This window comes from Drosophila tropicalis, unplaced genomic scaffold, assembly GCF_018151085.1.
Source record: "Drosophila tropicalis isolate 14030-0801.00 unplaced genomic scaffold, ASM1815108v1 contig_593, whole genome shotgun sequence".
NCBI classification, from domain to species: Eukaryota; Metazoa; Arthropoda; class Insecta; order Diptera; family Drosophilidae; genus Drosophila; species Drosophila tropicalis.
Window position 1 is genome coordinate 10,971,506 of NW_027173070.1, and position 23,548 is coordinate 10,995,053.

The 23,548-nt window shown below is 34.9% G+C and overlaps 1 protein-coding gene across 4 annotated transcripts in view; it reads right to left on the reverse strand.

Annotated features, from left to right (window-relative positions):
• Nucleotides 1-7,831: 7,831 nt before the first annotated feature.
• Nucleotides 7,832-23,548, reverse strand: part of side-VIII (sidestep VIII) — an 83,441-nt gene continuing 67,724 nt past the window's right edge. For 2 of the 4 annotated variants that reach the window (XM_068291141.1, XM_068291140.1), the window contains 8 exons: nt 22,418-22,577; nt 21,942-22,078; nt 21,474-21,680; nt 18,894-19,304; nt 18,516-18,814; nt 16,161-16,320; nt 11,709-12,050; nt 7,832-7,956 (listed from right to left, as the gene is read on the reverse strand). In XM_068291141.1, the coding sequence (XP_068147242.1) occupies nt 7,952-7,956; nt 11,709-12,050; nt 16,161-16,320; nt 18,516-18,814; nt 18,894-19,304; nt 21,474-21,680; nt 21,942-22,078; nt 22,418-22,577 (1,721 nt within the window). In that variant the 3' untranslated portion in view covers nt 7,832-7,951. The remainder of the gene's footprint in view (nt 7,957-11,708; nt 12,051-16,160; nt 16,321-18,515; nt 18,815-18,893; nt 19,305-21,473; nt 21,681-21,941; nt 22,079-22,417; nt 22,578-23,548) is intronic. The other 2 variants (XM_068291143.1, XM_068291142.1) reach the window with 1 other exon arrangement.

Sequence of the window (23,548 nt, forward strand, 5' to 3'; positions counted from 1 at the left end):
GTCAAATTTTCTATTGATGGTTTCTGTTGTGGAACTGAATACATAGATGTGCGTTTGAATATAAAATATTTGTTAATTTTACCATACAGACATTTTTTGAACTCTACATAATAATGTAACTAAACGACTATTAAAATGGAGAAACATATAGGGTGAGAAGATCCTAAATATGAGTCCATCTATGTACCTCTAAGGACTATTGAGGAGATTTAAGATTATATGTATTACACTGCAATAAGCTTTGATAAAAAATTAACAAATTTTTAAAGAACAAAAATCGATTTACAAGCATGTGAATAATATAATAATAGATAGATACATTGAGATTAACTATTAACCTCAGATTTGGTCTACGAGAAAGAAAGAGTTATCCACAGAAACATGAAGCTATTACATCCTTTACATAAGCAACATATTTCCAATGCTGAGTTATCTCTAGATCTTAAAACATAAACCTCAAACTTTGGCTTATGAAGAGACATAAAAAGAGTTACCTACATTAACATAGGGTAATTGAAAATATCATCTCCTAACGGGAGTATATATATTTTGATGAGCCACAGTCAGCTTCCGGAATTTTGAAGTAAAAAAAATTTGTTTATGGCTTATTGCGTATACGCACTGTGTGCGCGTGTGTGTTTGCGTGTTTGTCTGTGCTCGTCATATATTTACTTCCGGTTGTTGCCGCCCTCCGTGTGTATTTAATGTTGTTTTGACGCCGCCATATTAACCCAAAAAGTCGGCATTATCATCAAAGGGGGATGGCTGTATGTAGCTGTGTGTGCGTGTGTGTGTGTGTGTGGTAAAAAGGAAGGGCCGTGAAACCGTAGGCAGGAAATGTGACTCGCTCCCAGGTACTTTCTATGTAAATGTAAATGGATTCGAACCTTTTTTACCCCCAAATATTTATGACTGCCGGCGGCATATGTTTGAGAATCCAGCAATTTATTTAACCTTCAAAATGTTGTGTGTCACCTGTTACCCTTTGACTACCTGTATTCCCTCATCCCTGTTCCCCACCGCCCTCACATGTGGTGTGTGTGCGTGTGTGTATTAAACGGATTTATTTGCCTAAAATTTGCGTAGATTTGTTGCACATTATGTTGGCAAACCTTGTGGCTGAGTATGTGTGTGTGTGTATTTATTTGCCTCGCCATTTCAATGGTTAGGGTTTTCCCGGGAAATTGGCATGCGGTTTTTCTCATTCTCATTCTCATTGTGTTCTACAGTTGCTGAGTTGGGTTAAATTTAAACGATAGCCAAAAGTTTCCGCCATCAATCGGTTATCAATACCTTATTTAGAATGAAAATTAAATAAAGCATTTGTAATGCTTGTACCAGGATTTTATGTTACCCGCTAATATTCAATGAAAAGAACCATTTAATTTGTGATTTCATATCAAATTCAACTGAATCGTTTTTGTTATTTTTGGATCTTTAAAGAATCTAAAGTTTTCTCCTCAACACATTTCGATATTTGTCAGAGATCTTTATCAATAAATTTTGTCCACTTGGACCTTACAGTCTGTGGAAGCTCACACCAAAGAAGGAGTTGGGTACAAATTAGTATATAGCTATCAAGCCGATCGGCTTAATAATTTGTAGGTTGCTACAACATATCACTTCTAGCCTGCATACATCAAAGTTACAATAGAAGTCCTAAAAGACAGTCAAAGAACAACGTTTTAATGAGATTGGCGATTATTTAATTCATTTCTTCTCCCTCAATAGTCGTGTCTCAAATCTTAAGTTGTTAATAACTTGAACTCGCATGTTATTATTTAAATCAAACATAGTGACAGATTTTTTGACTGCTGCATTTAATGTTTTCAGAAGAAGTCTTAAGTTGTCTTAATCGCAAGGTTCGATTAATATTTCCGAAAATTTTAGGAAATGTCTGTTATCTCCTCTAGTTTAGGAAATGTTTCAATTTGTAAACATTATTTACAGATAAAAAGCATAAAAAAAACGTATTCGTCCACTCGAACATGCTTCGATTTTTCATTTCTCTTTTGTTTTAATCATTAATGTCAATTCTCACTAATTTATCTTCCTCAAAACTTAGTTAAGGCTGCAAATTTCAATTCTTTACATATGTATATGGGACTATAGGTTAATTACGATTATTGCCATTCCTGAAACTTTTTCCTTATGCCAAGGTATTTAATTTTCTACCATTTTCTGTTGAGTATTTACATCTTTTATAAACGGGGTTTCTTTTTTTTTCTCTTCCGTTTTTTACCGTCATTTTTATTTACAATATAAATTGTATAAAATGGTCAGGCAACTGACCAAACAATAAAAGCGCCAACATTAATCTTTTGCGCCACACTCGCGAAGTAGGCACTGTGTGTGCTTCGTGGAAAGGGTTGAAAGTGGTGGTAGAGAAGGTTGATAAGTTGTTGGTACCCCTTTTTTTTTTTGGAGCGACACCGTCCTGCTGTTGTTGCTGCTGTTGGATGGAAATGCTCGCCAATTTCCGGTTGCAATGCGGCCAGTTTCCGTAGAGAAACAGCAATGAAAAACTCAACAAGGATGGCGACGAAATTGCTTAAATGTAAATAAATCAGTGGTAAGAAAATGCTCAGTGGTCAGTCAGTCCATGTCCCATCACCACCCACCTCCTTCATCTCATCGCCGCCTACTCTACAGAACCTTTGTAAGTGTTGGCTTATAAATCAGCTCAGAGCCTGCAATGCGAACAAAATGGCTGACAGACAACCAGAAGGAAAACTCACATTAATGGGCCTCTTCGCCCTTCACTTCACCCCTTTAGCTTAAGTGTGCGTGAGAAAATAATAAAAGCCGTTGAGAGGAGGCGACGAAAAAAACAGAGAAAACGCAAAATGAACGAGTGAAATTTGAGAAAATTCACTTAATTGCTCACTTCAAGTTTTCTTGGTTTTATTATTAGCTGCACAGAGAGACCAACCAAGAGCAACAACAGCAACCAAAAGAAAGAGTCGTTTGTCATTTTTAACAATCAATTAAAAACAAATGTTGCATAAATACATGAAAATTTTTACGAGCAGTTTTTGATGTATTTTTTTGAATTTTGCTGGCAAACACCATTTTTGTCATTTATCAACGTTGCTTGCAGACAATAAGCTGAGTTTGTTAACGAGGGGAAAGGGGTGGATCAGTTTTTGGGGTACATAGACAAAACATTTTTGTGTTGAAATTTTTAATTCGTCTAATAAAAATCAACAGGAAAATGCATCTGCAATAAATGGCAAAAAAAGAGAAAAAGGACCAAATGCAGTGGAGAATTGTAAATGAACTTGATTGTGAATGGATAGGTGGGTGGAGGAACAGGAGGCAGAGGGCAGGACGGTGTGGCAGAAGTGGCACTATGCTGGCCGAATGGTGGCAGAGTGCATTTTATTTGCAGTTGGATTGCTCATAAATTGCTTGTTGGCATTTGTTTTGCAATGATGCCCTATACAGTGAAAATACGAGCATGTCAGTTGTCTAGGGACTTAAATGAATGACGACACATTAAAGGTTTAACAGATAATGAATATAAATCTCGAATCTTGCAAAACTGTTCGTATATATAGGAGAGAGGTTGCATAATTAAAAGCTAAAAAGATCAGCTACGATTTCAGATTTCAGGAAAAGTTTAAAAAGAAAAAAGCTATCATAGTGTTTTTTGGTCATTAACTTTGTGATCTTTTTGACCTGTTCTACCGATTTTTAAACAAACCTATTGTCAACAAATTTTTCTAACTAAGCTTTAAATCTAAAATTGGTTGAGAATTATAACCAAATATAGAGTTACAGAAAGCTTTATCAGACGTATGTATGACTCCAAAATTTGTGTTCCACACCTTCCCAACATCTGTTACACGAGACGTTTGTGAAACTGCACCAAAAAAGTGAGTAATAATTAACCATCGACGGACCTAAAACTATTTTAAAAGTTTAAAAATCAATTAAAAACTTTCAGTTCGAAAAGGAATTCTTTAAAAAAAAAGTGGCACTTCGAAGGAATTTAAAACTTTCTCTTATTTTGATTAGTAGTATTTAAATTCGAATATATCGCTTGGAGTTATTTTAAAATTTATAGATAATAGACTGATAAACATAATTTTATGTTAACTATCGGCGATAACTTAGCTTAAAACGCATTAACTATATGCCTACACCTTGATACACTATTTATTGATAATTACTTTCCATTTCAACATTAAGCAACGTAAATATTTCCTTATGATAATTTCACTTAAACACTTGAATCAAAGTTTTAGTAACTCAGAAAAAAAAAAAAATGAATGCAAATTTAGATTTACTTGCTCATAAGTCGCGATATTTGTTTTTAGAATATTTTTTGCCACAAACTGCAAATTTGCGTTTTGTAGAGGATGTTGTTAGCCATTAAGATCTGATGATTTGATTTCAATTTTGGTTTTTTTTTTCTTTGCTTTCTCATTTGAATTGCTTTTTATTTATTGGCATTTTTCCTTTTTGCTTTGCCACAAAAGCGGAAACATTTTTCCACTTTGTTTATGAGCCAACAGAGAAAAAGAAGGACAGAGAGAGAGAGAGAGCGAGAGAGGGAGAGTGCGCATTGAAATTCATTTTTAATATTTATTTATGATTTAGAATACAATTGAAAGGCATTTTTGATTATTGTTTTATGTATGTTATATCTTTCTCTGTGTGTCATCAAATGGGAATTTTCGGTGGAAAATTTTGTTGATTGATGTTTTGGCAAAGGGATGAGGACATCGATAAACAGGCTTTTAATTTATAATTTATGTGTTGCATTTTGATTAATTGACTTCAATTTCAGAGTGTGTTTGTAATGGGCGCGCTTAGTTATTTTCCATTGGGTTTACCTTCGACCCTTGATGACTACAACTCAACTCGGTTGGAGTTGACTTCAAACTTGACTTGACTCTGTGTGGTTTTATGGTTTGACATGTGGCCGCATTAATTTCAATTTTGTTGCTCCTTCTCCTTGAGGCAGAAGTACAGAGGCGGTTCCATGTTCAACTGGTAAATATTTAGGCCCGATATACGTGTATCAGGTGTGTGTGTGTGTGTGTGTGTACCTTCTTACCTTTTGCCATATCTGGTAACATCTAAACAGGTTGTCGACCAAGTTGAAGGAGCTGCTGGAGCAGCAACTTTGGCGATGCCAAAATTTACAAGTCATCGACGCTGCGGTCAAAATTTGCATAATTTGCTTTCCATATAGGCCTTTCCATAAATGATGACTATGATCGCAATCTCTCTGTGTTTCTCGCACACTCTATATATGTATCTGGACTAGACTGGTGGCATTTCCTTTCCACACTGTTTGTTTTACTTAAGCGAAAACGGTGTTAAGTGCTTTCGCATACAAAATTTACATGGACCCAACAATTTTTCCTACCTACCTACGTACATAGACATACCTACCTTACTACCAATATATATTGGCAACGTTGTCGCTTTAGTTAGTTGACATCCTTGTAGTAGTAGTAGTTGTTGTTATTCTCGATTGTCGGTTGTCGATTGTCGCTTGTTGTCGTTCTAGTCGCTTGTCGTTTGTTGCTCTGTGGTCGTGTCGCCCAGCTTGACTTCCGTTTCCGTGTGTTTGTACACGCGGCCCTGTCAATATTTACCAGTTGTGCTACAAGGCAAACCAAACAGACAGCAGGACGCGCCCCAAAAACGTACAAACCTAGCCACGCCCCAACCTTAGCTCAGCTCAACTCAACTCACCTCATCTCTCTTCCTCTCTATCTGACCTTCTATCCTGTCCTATGGCACTTTTCAAGGCAGTGGACAAAATGTTTGTGAACATCAAATTGCAGTTTCAAAAGTGTTTGACTGTCAATTTCATCAGATTCTATAAGCAAGTTCATTGATCTTTGTAATTGAAATTACAAAAATCTTTTACGAAATTTCCAAATATTTAAAAACGAAGTATCAGTTAACTGCATAACAAATCAATTATCAATTTGGTTTAAAATATTTTCAAAACTTTTAAGAAAATTAAAATTTATTTTATTTTTATATAACATTTTCTCATTTTTCAAATACGAAGGAAACCCACAAAAGATGTGACACGGGGAAGCATTGTCCCTTGAAGTATGCAATAGGTGTAAAAAGCTGTTATTATTTTTAACAAATCTATACCTTTTACCATATCTTGCAACTTAAAAGCTGTTCACAGACAATATTTCTGTAAATGGTTCCTAAATCAAATACTTGAACTATTTTATTGCATTTTTTAAGCGGGAAACTGCCCTCCTGCAGAATTGCATAGAACTCCTTAGTGTATATAGACTTTCTTAGACCTAAAATTTCTGACCTTATTACCATCACCCTTTATTATCGTATGATTCTTTGGAACTCGAAAGACTGCAAACACTCAGCATGAGGAAAGCGATATCTAATACTACACTTTGTCCTTGACTACTACTTCCAGTCAAATGATTAATCTAACGACTTTACGTAAAAAGTCATTCAATGTTTGATCAAGATTCCATAACATAAACACTAGTGTCATGGAATATTTTTTCTAATTTTGATACAGACTTTCATACTCTCCTCTAATTAAGTGAATTGATAAAGATTTTTCTAAAACTGGCAACTGAAATACTTACCACAAGTATGATTGAAATCAAAGTTTTGGTTTTTCGTACATTTTATTAGTTTTGGATTTATTATCTAATTTTCAGTTTATAAACTTTTGTAACTTATGACTAAAAATACACTTTATTTTGAAATTGTTAATTTCAGTTAAATATTTTACATTCAGTTGCTTAGCCTTTAGGTAATTTAATTATTATTATTTTAATTATTATTTTCCCCTTCAATAGTTCGTTTTTCTTCTGCCTTCAAGTTTAGTTGTTAAATTTTAAAACTTTATTTCTGTTTCGTTTACTTACGTATTAATGCAAATTTCGCTTTGCTAATTTGAATTGTTTTTCCGTTTTTTTTGTTTTTAAGTTAACCACTTGTAGTTTATAATTTTATGATGAATTATGCTTAAATTGTTTACCCTCACAATATGTCATCAGCTGATTTTCTTTTCCCATTTATGTTTACCACTAAATTCTCGCTTAGATTAAAATGCCTTGTTAATTATATTATAATTTGTTATAAATTTTATTTATGCCATGTTTTTTTTTTTTTTATTACAAGCTAAATGTATGATGTGAAATGTTATTGAAAATTTTTAACTAAACAAATTAACAACAATTATATTAATGAATTCGTTTACTTAGCTAAAATGTGGTTTCTCCTTTCCTTTCCATTCTCTTTTTTCTGTTTTACTTTTCTCTGGCGCTTAAAGCTGTTTATTAAAAAATATATTAACAAGTTCAGTTGGATTTTCACAATTATTTCTTTTTGAATGTTGATTTGGTTTTGTTTTGTTTTTCATTTCAATTAACTACAACTATTAATGTTAAATTTCTTTATATATATTACATGCAAACTTAGTTACTAAATGGAATTTCTTCTCTTTGAGTTTTTGTGTCTTACAACAAATTTTACATTTATTGATTATTGTTAAGGATTTTTACAGGTTTTACGATTTGCTTTTTTTCTTTTGCTGCTTTTAAAAAGTGCTTACCCTTTCATCAACCCACAAACTTTTTTATTCTGTTTTCCCGCCCCCTCATTCCCACAACCCCTGTAAATGCTTTGAGTTTTCCTCTAATTTTCCTTCGTTTCACTCGCATCACATTCAACTTATAGTCAATTTTTTTTTTTTTTTTTTTTTTGTTTTAATTTCTTACTAAACATTAAACCGATTCGCATTTAATTTATTTTCATTCGTTTTCCTTGGCATCAAGTTTTGATTATTCAGATTCTCCTTTTGATCAATATATTTTACATTTAGCGTCAAAATCGTGTTCCATTAGCATGATTACGATCTTGGGCAATGAGCACCTCTTCGCCATTCAATTGATGATGCAGTTCTTCGGGCACAGTCTTTAACAATTGTGGTTTATTCTGTAATGGAAAGAATAAAGTGATTCATATTTGATTGGAGACTTGCCATAAATCTAGAATATTTGCCCAATTTAAATATTATATAGAAAAAGTACTTAATTTCTGGCTCCTGATTGACTTATATCATCGAGGAAAGAATATAAATCTTTAAAGTAAAATAAAGTTTTATGAATTGTTCTTTTATTCCATTCAATTCAGTTTTTAGCTTAAAGCAAGTTCCCTAAAGTATGCAATAAATAAAAGATACATTCTTATATGTAGACTCAGTAAGAAGCAAACGGTATAATTCGACTTAAGGTAAACTTGCATGTAAAGATACATTTATTTCAAAGTATATACTTGAAGCATTCAACTTGAGACTCAATTTAAACTTAATGGGGAGAAAAAAGTCAGAGAAGTTGATCGATGACCACAAAATCTTGTGACAGTTCAATTTTGCCATAATCCGCAAACTTTGATCTCCCTTACATACCAAGCTTTAAATTCGTCTACGTAAATATGCGCTATTAAAAAATTCAGTAGCATATCCAAAGGGGCTGAGAGGAATTCGGTTTTTTTTTTATGGCCTAGCCAGAGACGCAAATGCAAGAGAGACAGGGAGGGAGAGAGAAGAAGAGAGAAAAAAAGGAGCATAGAGTTCAAAGCGGTAAATGACCTCAGAATGTGTACCAAAAAATGACAGCCGCAGTACAATAAAAAAGTATAAAAAAAGGAAGTCACAATCTCTCTATCTCACTCTTTCACATTCAGTATCTGTCTCTGTCTCTTACTCACTCACCACATTCATTGTCTCTGTGTCATTTTGCTCTATAAATATGCCATTATGTATACACTCGGGCAGGACGATGCGTTCGCATTGTCTCCCAGCACAAAATGTTCGCATTACATGAACTTTGGCCGAAAGGCTGCCACAGAGAATGCGAGACAGAGAGAGAGAGATAGATCTGAAGCAACAAAAAATACGGCGACAGCTACAGAGACAACCAGAGGACTTTGCGTTTTTACAACAATTTCATGCCAAAAGGACACTGCGGTGTAGGAACTTTTGACTCTAATGATTGCAATTATTATGCCAAAACTCACCTCCTCCATATACCTCTTCCATCCAGCCAGGGCTAGCCCCTTGTCCAAATAATAATAAAAAAAAAAAAAAACAAAGCAGAAGAGCCAAAAAGAAAACCTCATCAGAAGCAGCAGCAGCTGAATTTACCATGTTTTATACGTTTTCGTTTTGGGTTTTAGCCTTTTCTTTCAATGTTGCGTTGTTGTTGTTGCTGTTGCGGTTGCCACTGTTGCTGTTGTTTCCCAGGACAAGGAATTGTGACTGTTGCCCCCGGGAGTTGGCCACCATGACTGTGAATTTACTTAAATACCCTTGCAAAAGGTTATTCTAGAATTATTTAAACGTTTGCAGCTCGATCATTTTCATGCATATCTTTCTGCTTTTGTCCAATAATATGAGCTTAAAGAAATCAGAATTTGTCGTTACCTTAAAAGCGAAACTCAAAAAAATATATTGAGATATAAAGACTGAGCTAGTTTTTCCTTTTATCTATACATTAATCAAGTTCTAAGGGAAAATTCAGTCTAGACTTGAGTATTGAGAGTAAATAAGTAGTAGAAAGAAAATGCAGATGAAGATTGCCCATTTTCTTTGTCAGAAAATATCTGTTGTGAAATTTCAGACTGCAGTGTTTTATAGTGTTGGGTAAAAGTTTTTAAAAGTGTCATTTAAGATAAACAACCTCTTGAATTTCTTTGATAGATCTTTGATTAACCTTAATAAGTGAGGTACATTATTGTAAACCCTATTATCTTCGAAAACTTAAAGTATCCAAACTTCGGCAGCGCTTTTGGTTTTGCTTTCTTATTCTTTTTTAAGAAACTCTCTAAAGGCTGCGTATACGCCATGTTGTCTCTGACAGAATTTCTCTCTGTGTATATGTATGTATGTGGAGAAGGTATGACAAAACTTCAGTGGGTGGTGGGTTGAAAAATTTTCGTAATAGCTGCGGGTACTCAAATAATGCGCGCCTCGTTAATTTTAAAGCAGGACTCTTTAGTGTTTTATGTTTTATTTGCTTTTCAATTTTTTTCTCTTTTCGTTTGTTTTTTGTGTTGCCTTTTTTTGCTACTGATTTTATTTTTTTTTTTTGGTTTGGTTTTTGTTTGCCCAAAACCCACGTCATTTGACTGTTTAACTGTTGAGGCTGGGTTTATTCCCTTTGCTTTATTGCTTTCATTTTGTCATTGTGCGTCTAGTTTACTCTATGGAATAGTCCTTGTTATCATTTTGAAATATTCATAATTATAATTTAATATTGCTTTAAAAATATATTTTTATGTGTATGTATTCTATTGCTTGAATAAATTTGTAAGTTATGTTATTTATTTCAAGATGTGAAAAGAGATCGAAAGGATATGTACTTGTATAACATGTTTCTGAACTGAACAACAGATTCCTAACATAGAAAAATATATTGATTGTCAGTCGATAATTTTCGATATGACGGATTAGATATTATCAAATTAATTCAAAAAAAATGTAAAAATGAGTTATTATACCCTTGCAGAGGGTATTATAAAATTGGTCAGATGTTTGTAACGCACAAAAGGAGACGTTTCCGACCCCATAAAGTATATATATTCTTGATCAGCATGAGAAGCTAAGTCGATATAGCCATGTCCGTCTGTCCGTCTGTCCGTCGGTGCGTTACTCAGCCATCTTAAGAGCTATCGGGATGAAATTTTTTTTGGGAGCTTTTTTTTACCCGGGTGAGATAAAGTATGAAAATCTTTGGGATCGGACTACTATATCATATAGCTCTGGAACAAAAATTTTTGCAAAAATTGGAGTATCCCCATGAAATTTACCAATATAATAGAATTTGATATAAAATCTCAGATCCCTGATCGGATAAATATAACACAAGTTACAGTCTATATAAATCGGTTCAATCGCTGCCGGCAGCTCTGCTTGCTGCCTACTACGTCATCATCAAATCAACAGAGCACATGCATACACACACAGACGCAACGCTACATAAACTGTATGTGTATGCGTGCGTTGCTTTGCTTAGGGAATGAGGGAAGAAGAAGAACAAATTGTACATAGTATGAAGAGTAAAATTGTTTTGTTTGTATATTAATGAATTGAGTTGCAGAAAACAAATTTTGAACATGTGAAATTATTATTGTCAAGGACTGCAAGTGTATATAAACTTCGGCATAGCCGAATTTAACTTCTTTGATATTTTTCTTTTATTTTCACTTTGATTTTGACGATGAAGTCCTGGTGGTAGTCAATTATCACGACTTTCCTTAAAATATTGAAGAATATTTCAATCTAGTTAAAAAGTCAGGGTTCAGTTTTGCATCTGAGGTTGTTTGGACCTTTGAAAGAATTTTGTAATTAGCTGATTGATATGCTTTTGCAATCAGTTCTCAAGCTGCACATTTATTTGCATAAATATCCTTGCACAAAGGATTATTTTTTGATGGTAGGTAAGGGGTAGGGGTATAAGATAAATGTTTGCTGGCCATAAAAAATAAGTCGCTTCCTTCCTGGGCCACGAAATTCACTTTGCATATTGATGCTTTCAACGTTTTTGGCATTAAGCGACTTGCTTTTGCCTTTGCCTTTGCTTTGCCCGCTATCAACATGGAGCAGCCAGCTAGCCAGCAGCTGCCAGCAGGACTTTAACTAGAGTAGAGTAGAGTAGAGTGTAGAAGTACATCAAACTGACACTTACCACATCGCTGCCATAAAGGCTCATGCCCATGCCGACAATGCTTCCGTTTCCGCCCGACCCATTTGCACCAGTCGCTACCGGCAGGGATACTGGCACTGGGACGGGAACTCCGCCTGGCCCACCTCCTGTTGAAGAAGTGGCCACTAGACCCATACACGTAACCGGCTGCAATAGACCATCGCCTGTGGTTACCACACTGTGAGCAAAAATGGGCGGCGGCGGTGTTTGTGAGAAGGTGGCCAATTGTGATGGATGTGACATGGTGACACCGGTGATGGTGCTGTTGGTGCCAAACATGGGGCTGGTGGAGTACATGGGCAAGGGATGATGCGCCAGATCGATCTATTATATAGAGCACGAAAGAGAGAAGAGGAAGGCTATAACGAATTTTCAGTCCTGTGATGATTTATATGCTAAAAAGTTAGAATAGCGTTAAATGATGTAAAAATAGCAGCAGCAGCAGCACCGTCAAAGAGTAATGCAACCAGAAGAGAGGGTTGTTTATATAGTTACATTATAATTAAAAACAAATCAAAAATGTATACACTTAACACAATTTTCGTTATAATTGCTATGCGCCTTTCAAAAGTGAGACTTATTATTAGCTCTTTACTTGCCGTAGCCAGACAGTAAGGAGTTTAACCATATCATGTATAGACTGTTCAATTATTCACTATAAATTTTATATGAGGACTTTTTGTTTATCATTTACGGAAGTTTGGAAGACACGAGTCCCGAGTGTGATATAGTGTAGTTAATGAACTTGATTTTCAATTTTCATCTTATATATTTACCGTTACCCACATTTTTAACTTTCTCCCAAAAACCTTTATAAGTCGTATGAGGATCCCTGGTCCTTAACTTAAGTTTCTTTTGTAATAGTTGAACTAGGTCTATTTACTCTTACAAATATTTTACTGATATCTAAACCATTGAAAATTAACTGTTATTTTGATCCCCAACAGGTTCTAGCACTAAAGTTTCGGCATGTCGTTACTAGCGATGAGAAGAACCTGCCATTCATGCAGTTTATTGAATGTTTTCTAACTAAAAATATCAATTATGATTATGATTATTTGTGAAATATTTAAGGTAGAGCATATGATCAAGAACAATTATGCGAAGCTGATACTAGTACTATGAATATTTAGCTATTCCAACTTTCTCTCAGTGTAGTTTTTAAATAAAAGTGCCATTAAATTCTTGCTACTCCAAAATATGTTGCTATCCGTCCATCAATAAGTGAAAATCAATCAGAGCCGCCCACCTCTTCAATTCACATTTAGCCAACAGTTGCTGGCTAATTAAAGTGGCCCATTTTTCTGCTGTTGACTTAGTCCTTTCATTAATATATACATATGTATATATTATACATATATACTGAGTATATACATACATACATAGATATATTTGTGTACTTGCAATTATGTGGAAAGTCAGATAAGTGTTGTTTTTGTTATGCCCATATAAGTTTCCACTTTTGTTCTTGCTCTTTGCTGTTGTACTCTATGCATATATGCGGTTTGGCCACGCCCTCAACAATTTTGTTAGCCATCGTCAACATAATGGCTAACCGCTTGGCGTTTATTTTGCCAACACAACACAAAGCGGATAGTGGATTGGAGTGGGGGGTCGAAGTGGGGAGAGGACAACAGCTACAACAATAATTGCCCATTTGGTAGAGGGTTGAGGTTGAGCAATTGGAGGAGGAAAGGTATTAGCGTGTTCTGTGTGTGTACTTTGAGCGTATGTGTGTGTGTGTTTTTGTGTGTGAGATGTGACTAAATGTTTATGCCGGGAATATTTATGCACATATGTATGTATGTATGTGTAAGCTCATCCTCACAATGATTATGTTGGGCTTTAGTGGGGTGAGACGTAGTAGGCAGGGAAAAGATAAATTCCACATTGTTCCTTATTAAGCTCTCTCTCTCTCTGCCTCTCACATTTTGCTTTCAATGAAATTAGTTTTTACCGTTAAATAAATTACAAAATTAATAAGTCATGGTATGAAAATGTGTTTTCGAATCTGACATAATGAATTATCAACTAAAAGGGTTTCCCATCTCTCTGGTAAATTTTGTTGAGGTTAGCACAAATGTTTCAAATAAAATTTTTTAAAAATTTATTTTTGCTGTATGTCCTGTTAAGTCTTTATTGATAAGTTCAGAAAAGAAAGAAGTACTCTTCTAGTTTTAAAAATCTTTTCAAGGATCTTAACAACATTGGTATTAAAAAATTACTATCATAAATTACTATTTATTATTATTACTGCGATATGAATCATGGCTTAATATAAGCAAAGGTTTATTATGATTTATTTTATGTGTTTTACATTATTCGGAGAGACAGCAGAAAATATTGAAATTTACTCCCGAAGCAATCCTAAGTAACTGGTTATTTTGAAAACTATTTTCTATTAGAGACCAAAACAAATTTTAAAAAACCTCTTGAATCATACAAATTTTTGTTATAAAGTTTAAAAAAATGTAATATTGTTAGCTTTACGCTTTATGCTGATGATTTTTTATAGGCAAAGTGAAAGCTAATGGAATTTATGCTTTTTAACCGCATGCTGAAAATGCCTTTTTCCTTTGTCCTTTGGCATACACACACACGCACACAGTGCCACAAAGTACAGTTTGGAAAAAGTTTAAAAACAAACCCAAAACAAAAATGCAGAGAGAAAAAGAAAAAAACTAAAAGTGCTAGAAAACAAAGTACAAATATAATCGAATTAAAATAATTGCCATAAAAATAAAACTGCAAAACTGAAATCAATGGCAAACACTTTTAGCCTGAAGAGTGGCCGTGTGTGTGTGTGTATGTGTGTAGATGGAAGTGGGCCCATAGAATCAGGCTAGAACCAGACCATGTCCAGAGAGATAGAATCCTGTGCTTGTCGTGTAAAAAGTTTTCGATAAATGACAATAAAGGCAAACAATGTCATTAGGTAAATGGTTGTCAGGAATTGGTTTTGTTCTTGTTGTAGGGTCATAAAAGTTGTTCAGCTTCATCTCCCTATCTCTATCACTCTCTCTCGCTCGATCTATCTATCTATCTCCCTTACATACAGTATGTATGTATATGGAGTTCTGCTTAAGTGCATTTTAAGAGCAGCAAACAATTTTGCATCGACTTTCCAATAGACTGAAATTCAATGGAACTTTGTCATTACAATAATTGTGCAAATCAAACACAAAGCTAGACACAAATCTCTACTCCCATTTTTGCTCCTGCCATACCCACAGACACATACTTACATCCATCCATTCTTTAGAGAAATGGGGGAATGAGGAATCGAATCTACTACAATTTTGTTTGCCTTGGCCTGACACATGGCAAATTATTTGTGCACAGATAAGAGAAGAAATTTACAAAATGGGGAATCTCAGCACATTGATCAAGTTCAAGTTTTTAACTAATGAACTTTCCTACTCAATGCTATTAGTCAAATTTCTATCAACTTCACTTGAGCATCTTGCGAGTACAATCAAATTTCAATGCATTTCCTGATAGATTTTAGATTTAAATTAAAAACGTAACAGAAGAAATTGGATTTGCCTAATAATGTATTTTAAAACAACTCGTTTATCTTAATGAATTTTTAAACTTTAATTTAGTAAAAATAGTTTAGTTTGGTAGTGAGTAACGAAAATTGTTATAATCTTGTTTTTACTAAAGAGTATAATAAAGAGTATCTTGACGTCAAAGCAAGGCAAGAGCTGTCAGAATACTTTGTTCAATTTTTCCAAAATTTGTTCTCATCTTCTGTAAACTCGCATTACGTATACGCAGCGTTAGCAATGCATTTATAGTACCCTTCATTTAGTCTCACTTCCCATCTGTGGATCGAGAAAATTTTTGGAAACGAAACTGTTGTCAATGGAAGATAAATATTTTTGCATACTTTTTGGGGCGAAATGTTAGTTGTCGGTTTATTGATTGTCAGTTTGTCTGTGTGTGTGTTTGGGTGGGACTGGATATACATATGTAGCTTGTGCGTGTTCACTCCCACTTTATGAGTTTTTGGAAAAGTAATTAAAATTCTTTGATTTTGCTCGAGTTTTTGCACATTTGGTAATCAATTTTGAGACAGCAAAAAACAAAAGAAAGAAAAAAAACACATTTCTGGCTAAAATTTATTTAGTTTTCTTATCAAAAATCAAAACAAATGAAATAAACAATACATATAGAAATCAAAAATAACATTGATAAATTATACAAAATAAAAACTAAATAACAACAAAAGTTTACTACGCTTTACTTTGTTTCATCTCATATACGCGTGGCATAGCTCTGCATGTAGAGTTTGGATGAAGAGGAGGGAGCAGCTGCCACTGCGCCAAAGCCACCCACATTATCGACCACAGCTCCAGCCACATAACTGTTGCCCGATGCTGTGGCCGCCTGCAAATCGGCCAGAATTTCATCATCCATCATAACATTTACCTGCGAGTAGATATTCGGTTCGGCTCTCTTCAATTCCGCCTGCTGACGGCTGCCCGGCCGTCCCAGTGTGGCGCTGCAATAAGGCGCCAAACGCACAGTGTTCCCGCCTACGCCAATGCCCACCAGGGGGGGCAGTCAGTTCGCTATAGCTGAGCTCAGTCTGTGGAGTAGAATAAGAAAGGAAGAGAAGAGTTGGCTAAAGTAACGGTGTGATGAGAGTTGAGAGTGTCAATCAGCTAAGGACTGAGCTGAGAAGACTCTGTTGCATAATTGTCAAGAGGAAATGTGAGAAAAAGCGGCAATTAGTCGGTGCATCCGACCGCAAAGTCTGGTCAGGGATGCATACTATATCTTTCAGAAACTTTAATGAAGATTTTCGTGTCACTTTCTTGTGGTCTCACAACCTGAATTTCGCTTTAAGCATGAGAGTCACTGTCATCACTGTAAGAGCTAGATAACTTAACTGTAGACTCACTTTCTATCTCTCACGAGAGCGACTATGCACTAACATGAAATTACAATGAGAAGAAAACACTTTAGCAGGTAGAGTGAAATAAAATAAATCTCATTTTACTGGCCTTGGCCATAATATATTCATTAAGTGGCAAAAGGAGTTGCAACAGAAGCTTCAAGCTGGTAAGGTTTCCCTTGTAACGAGCATAAGTCACAATAGGTAAAGCTGCTTAAAGGGTTTCTAATAGAAGATATTTAGATTAATCTTTACCAAAATGGTTTGATATACTTCATTACATTAAGCTCCTTATAAACAGACTGGTTAAAGGGGCTGAGGAATAGATCAACCTTGTCGCTTAAAATTGAATTTTAGATGAAAGTGCTCATTGTATAGAACAAAGATTTCACCAATTACACTAAAAACTGTCATCATAGAATAAAATTATACTCTAAATTAAAAAAAAAGAAGCACATTCTGTGACTGAAATATAAATTAAACTTCGTTGACTATTTTCCATTAACGGATTATATCGATTCATTTTTCTGATGCAAATCAATATCTGCAAGCAAATACCTGGTAGCAAAATTCAAAACTAAAAACTCATTTCACTGAATGATGTGAGTTTAATCTAAATTGAGAATCAAAGGAAATTGCATTCTAAATATTTTTTAATCTTATTGGCTTGCCTAATACACTTCTGTGATAGATAGCCCATTTAATTACAACATTTTTTACCTGAAATCCAGCTTACATAGGTGAAAAATCTATTATCTCATATATTTTTTGTCTGACCCTCAACACATTCGCTGTGCCCACATAATTTGAAAATCATTTAAGTAGAAATTTTCTTGGCTTATATGTATGTATGTATGTGCCACCCCTAGACAGAAAACCATCAGCTACAGCAACAACAACAACAACGACTCGAGTGAAAATAGAGCAAAAAGAAAAAAAAAAAAAAACAAGGGCAGCAGCTGCAGCAATATAAATTTTCCATTTGCGAATTTAATAAAAATAAGTTGCAGGCGGACCAAGCTGAAGCAGAAAATGCTGCAGAATCCTTTAGCAGCTTCAGCCAAAGGATGCGCGCTTTCTATTTGGCTGTTGTTGTCGTCCGTCTGGCTTGCTAGCTGGCTGGCTGGTTGGTTGGTAAACTCAAAATGCAATAAACGGCCAAGTGTGTGCCTGGTCTCGAATGGCAAATGGAGAGTGTGAAGAGAGACAGAAAGAGCGAGGAAGAGTATAAACCAGACACATTACAAACAGGCGTTGTAATGTGGACGTTGCTGGCAGCAAAACAAACTTTGAATAAATGTGGCGAAAACATTTCATCTAGTTAAATTTAGTCAATTAACCAAGCAAACCCAATCCACTAACTAGTTAACTATCCCTTTTTTTCTCATAATACCCAAGCAAAATCTAATCCCGTTCACAAACACAAACAGGTTCAAAACATGGGCTTAGCCAAAAGGGGGAGGGATTTGTAAAGAAATGTTGTAAATTTATGTTTATCAGAGATATTTAGACATTCAAAATTGATGGTTTCTTATAAAGGATATATGAACTTGTTCATTGAGTTTAGAAGCGTATTTTCCATACAATGTTTTGATTGTTTGTTTGTTGTTTCTCCTATTTAGGTTAAATTTGCTGCATTCTCAGAGAACAAACTACTACATATAGCAAATGTCCTCTAAAAAAATTCTGGCCTACGCCCATGTTCAAAAGGTCCATCAATTGTGGCTCAAAATAATAAACCGTTTATACTTTGGCCATCTAAAGGGGTTTTGCTCATAAATTAAGATGGGAGGTAACAAAAAGGAGCACACAACAACAACAACCAAAGAAGAAAAAAAAAGGTTAAATGTTTGCCTGTCGGCTAAGTGAGGATTAGAGGGACTCACCTTTTGTTGTTGTTGTTGCTGCTGCTGTTGCTGCTGCTGCTGTTGTTGTTGAAGTTGTTGTTGTTGATTGGCATAAGCCCCCATTTTGTTAACGGGTATAAGGGTATTATACTGTATATATTGAGCAGCAGCAGCTGCTTGTTGACCAGCCGCTGTCTTCTTATCGACCACCGCATAGGTGGGCATCAGATGGTCATAGGTGCTGGAGGTAATAACGGCATTTTGTTCGGCCATAGCAGCCGTGGCATAGGCGCGATTATGACCCTTTGTTGTCCACTCATCATCCACATCGTGTCCATCTTAAAGAGATATAGTTAAGCCAGGTGTTGAGCGAGGAAAATGGTTGGGTTGAGGGGTTTTACCTCTCACTCTACGTACCTTGTGGTATAATGTCAGGATTCTTATCAATGCTATCCAAACTGCTCGTCACATGACACGTCTCTCGTCCAATCCGATGCATATCCTGCACTGATTGTCCACCATTGTGTCCGCCAAGGGTGCCAATGACCAGACTGCCATTGTTATTGCTGCCCAGCACGCCAAGATTGCCAGTGCCATTCACTGTGTTGGTATTGCCACCGCCGACTCCGCCATTGCCGTTGCCATTGCTGCTGGTGTTACCGTTGCCCGGATGCGAGTAATTATTGCGATCGTGTCCCGACGAGCCGCGCACACGCACCACAATCACAATGATGAGGGCCACCAGAAATATGCTGCCCACAATTCCAGCTAGTATGCCAAGGAATGGCCGGATGTCCTCAATGACGGGTGAATACCGCAGCGACAGGTCTGCAGGAGGCGCCCATGCACAAGGAGCGAAAGAGAAAAGAAGAAGTGTTTTTTTTTTTGTGGCGTTTTCGGGGAAAGGGAAAGAAAAAAATGGGTAGACAGTTTTGGTGAGAATCATTTTTAGCTCCAACTCAGCCCCCCAGCTTTGCCTGGCATATTTTAACAGTATGTCGTCTCCCTTTCTACATTCTACTTCATTTTTTTTTTTGTACAACGTTGTGCTGTTTTTTTTTTTTTTTTTTTTTGTTTTCTATTATTCTTTTGCATTGTTTTATGAGCTGCTAACTACGTTCCATTCTTGATGGTCTCGTTGGTCCTTTGGTCCATAGTACTCCCGCCTGCCTGCACGTGCTTTGAATTTAGTGCCGCTTTAATGAGTTGCATGTGTATGAGTCTAGCTACTCCACACACAGTGTATGTGTGTGTGTAAGGGTGTGCATATGGGGGCGTGGTCCCCTATTGTAAGCCGCTCAGTGTTAAGGTTGCTAATTTTTGTCTCAGTCCTTGTCCGGCATGTTGAGCATTTTTAGTAGCCGAAAACCAGAAAACAAAACAAACAAAAAAAAAAAAAAAATATGCAAAATAAAAGAAAATGTGTGTGTGTGTGGGGGAAAACAGCTTCCGGATTTATTCATTATGTTGTTTGTGCGGCGGCAAAATAAATTTCAAGTGGAAAATGTGTGAATAAACAATTAACCACCAAAAAGTATTTTAAGAAAAACGTGTTAAAGTGGATTTCATTTTAAAGAAAACAAAAATTTATAGAAAATAATATGATATGTGCACAAATAAGTTGCATTTAATGTTGTTATAACAATTCAAATGTTTATAATTTGATTCAAAAACTTTAGCTTTAACTATTTATCAATTTATTTGATCGAGAAAAAATTTTTAAACATTTCTTTCTAATTTGAAGCTTTTTAATCGTGAGATTGAGCATTTTGTATTCTCTTTTACTGTTAACTAAAAATCACTTTTAATTGAATTTGTATCAATCAATTTTGTCAATATTCTTCGCCAGTTGAACCCTATTTTTAGTCACTAGAAACAGGCGACGATAAACTAAACAAAACAATCAATCTTTTGATACAGTTATAAAGGTTGATTGGAAAAGTTTTCGAATATATCTACATCCATGACTATAAAATCATAAAAAGGGCAGAGTTTTTTAAAATTTCTTTCCTACTTCTTTACGCTTGCAAAACATTAAATCGAGAGTAATTTACACCTTTCCGCCATTAGATTTTCCCCTTAAAATAAGTGCAAAAAGTTAGTTAAACAAATTAAATTTCAACATATTTTACAAAATAAATACGGAAAATAAAAATCAAATTTAACTAAAAGTTTAAGTTAAAAACACAAAGATAAAACATTTTATTAATAACACACAAAAAAGAACAGAAAACCAAAAGTTTGTTAATTACAATCTAAAATTACTACATAAATTTCAAATTAAATCAAAACTCAAAAAATGAAAAAATGTTTTTTACAAAAATAATTGTGATAATTACAAAATAAAAAATGTATAATTAAAAAAATATACATACATACATACATATATAAAAAATGTAATTTGATAGAAATAATAAAAAACACACAGAGAGAGAGAGAGAGAGAACAAGGCATGAAACTTATTAGGGGAAAGAATCAAACTATTGAAACTGAATGCTTTTTTGTTTTAAATTAGCCAAACAAAAAAATAAAACTGTTCTCAATTTACCTTTAATTCTAAACGAATTGTAGGTGAATAATTTTGTCAAATGAACCATCACCTGAGAATGTTGTCTAAATTGGGTCGATATTAAGGTTGAGTATATTTTGATTTAGACTGATTTCTGATTGGAATTGTAATTGAAACCAGGAATTGATTTTGTACAAATAATATTTATAGAGCTTAAATTAATTTAAATAGAATCAACGCGATATAGTTTGATGAAAGTTAAAAATTGGCTGGACCTAATTATAATTGCATTTCTTATTCAAAATTTATAGAAAGCTCAACTTTAACTCTAAGAATTGCTTCTGAAGGATTGGATTTGAGGGCAAAAAAGGTTAAGAAAAGTGTGAGTTTATTTCAGACGTAGACTTCCCTTTTCGGTTTGATGCCTTGTTCAAAAGGTTCTAATAGATGTTAGGCAAAAATTATAGTAAAGAAATGATCAGCGCTACCTTCGTTCGGTTCGTCATCATCATCATCATTATTATCAGCGTGGTTATCATCATTATGATCGAATATATGCAATCCCTTTGAGTGACCTTTGCCTACTACGAAATATTCTTGCTCATCACAAATGCAATCGCTAGTGGCTGTTGTTTTTGCTGTTGTTGTTGTTGTGGATTTTGGTTTATTATACGATTTGGTAAATATTATTTTAACTGAAAGTTAAATCATGCAAAACGTAAATTAAAGAAGCAAAAATACGATTAGTTGAACTTAAAATCAAAAGAGCAAATTAAGAAAAGAAGAAAGGAAGTTAGCAATTTGTAGGCTGAAAACGCACACAGACACACACGCAGAATGCACAGGAAAACATGCAAGTAGAATTTCGTAAGCCCTATTTTCCAGGAGTAACCCGCATTTACTGCCAATTTGTAAAACACTCGTCGTTTGTATGGATTTTGGGTCGAACAACTTACCCGTTTGCTTTTCCGGATCCTTTAGCGTGTAGACTTGCAAAATGGTTGCATTGCTTCGTCCTTTGCTATTGTGGGCAATGAGAAAGACATTGTAACCCATGCCAGGAACAAGGCCACGCACCTCAAAGTACGGAGTCCTGTGTGTAATCAAATCCAATCGATATTTGAATGTCCAAGGCAAAAGACGGGTGCAAAAAAATCACACAACAAGAATAGAAAAAAAATGGAAGAAGATGGGAAAGAATGAGTATAACGAATGGGCAACAACCGCATAACAAGGAGAAAGGACAAAAGATGTAGAGAATTGTTATTGAGATTGGGATTGGTAACTGGAACTGAGCACACTGGACATGTTCGCGCCACGCCTCGTTGAGTTTGTTGTAATGCAAAAGTCACACGGCGTGTGATTCTGATTGCTTCTCTCCATCTATCTATCGATGTCCTTTTTCTTCCCATTATCCTATCGGTCTACTCACTTTGATTTGTAAATTTTGGGATAGCGTGTCGTTCCATTCACATAAACCTCCATGATAAAGTCCTGCTGCAGTCCACCATCGAATCCTTCAATGCATTCGATTTGAAAGCCTGTCGATGTCTGATTCAGTAGCGTGCAATTCAGCAACGGATCCGGTTCGCCTGTGAGAAAGATATTTATTATGCCAGCTCAAGCAACAAATTGCAAAACATTGCCAACTGACTTGACTAGTTAACCATAGTTTACCACTCTCCCCCTGTTTCCCTTACTCCCTCGCAGAACAAAAAAAACAACTTCAAAATCAATAAGCCAAATTTCAAAAGCAACAACACGAATAGTAATAACAGTTACAACTGTCCTTCAACCCCCACCATCTACACGCAGACTCCTTAAACCCTCATGAACCCTGAACTGAGCCCGTGGTCTAATCCCCAGCCAAGCGCCAAAGTGCCAAAGTCATCAACAAATCAGCACAGCGGGAATTTTGCTCTAAACCTGGTCCATCCGTCCCTACTTCCTCTCCTCCTTCTACTCTATATTCCGCCGAAAATCGAAACATAAACAAAAACAAATGAAAAACTGAAATCGGCAGACACTCGAATGGAAATGAGTGATCGAATAGGGCTATACCTTTTAAACTACTAAGCTAAGATAGTGTAAAGTTACCCAACACTTAATCCTTTTTATTCGTAGAACCTTAAACAGATAAAATTTTACATCATAATGTACATATAAAACCTTTGAGACAGTTTTTATACCTGAAACATATGCAATTTATTATTTGAAACTATAAATTTAATGAAAGAATTAAGAAAAACGCACGACATAATGTAAGTAATAAAATAAAATATAAAATTTTTAACTTACATTTAATAAAAAATTTAAAGTTAATTCCTAATTTTGAGGTAATATTGACTTTCAATAATGTCTGAATATTCACTTTAAATGAGTTGTATTCCAATGGTTTATTGTTAAAAAATGGAAATGGTAACACAATGAAAGTAATCTCCAAATTTATACAAATATGCTTAAACTTTTTATATTTTAAATAATGACTTTTTACTAGTATTTGTTTTTTAGTATTATTTCTAACTTTATTCAATATAACTACCTAAACATTTTCATTTTGAAT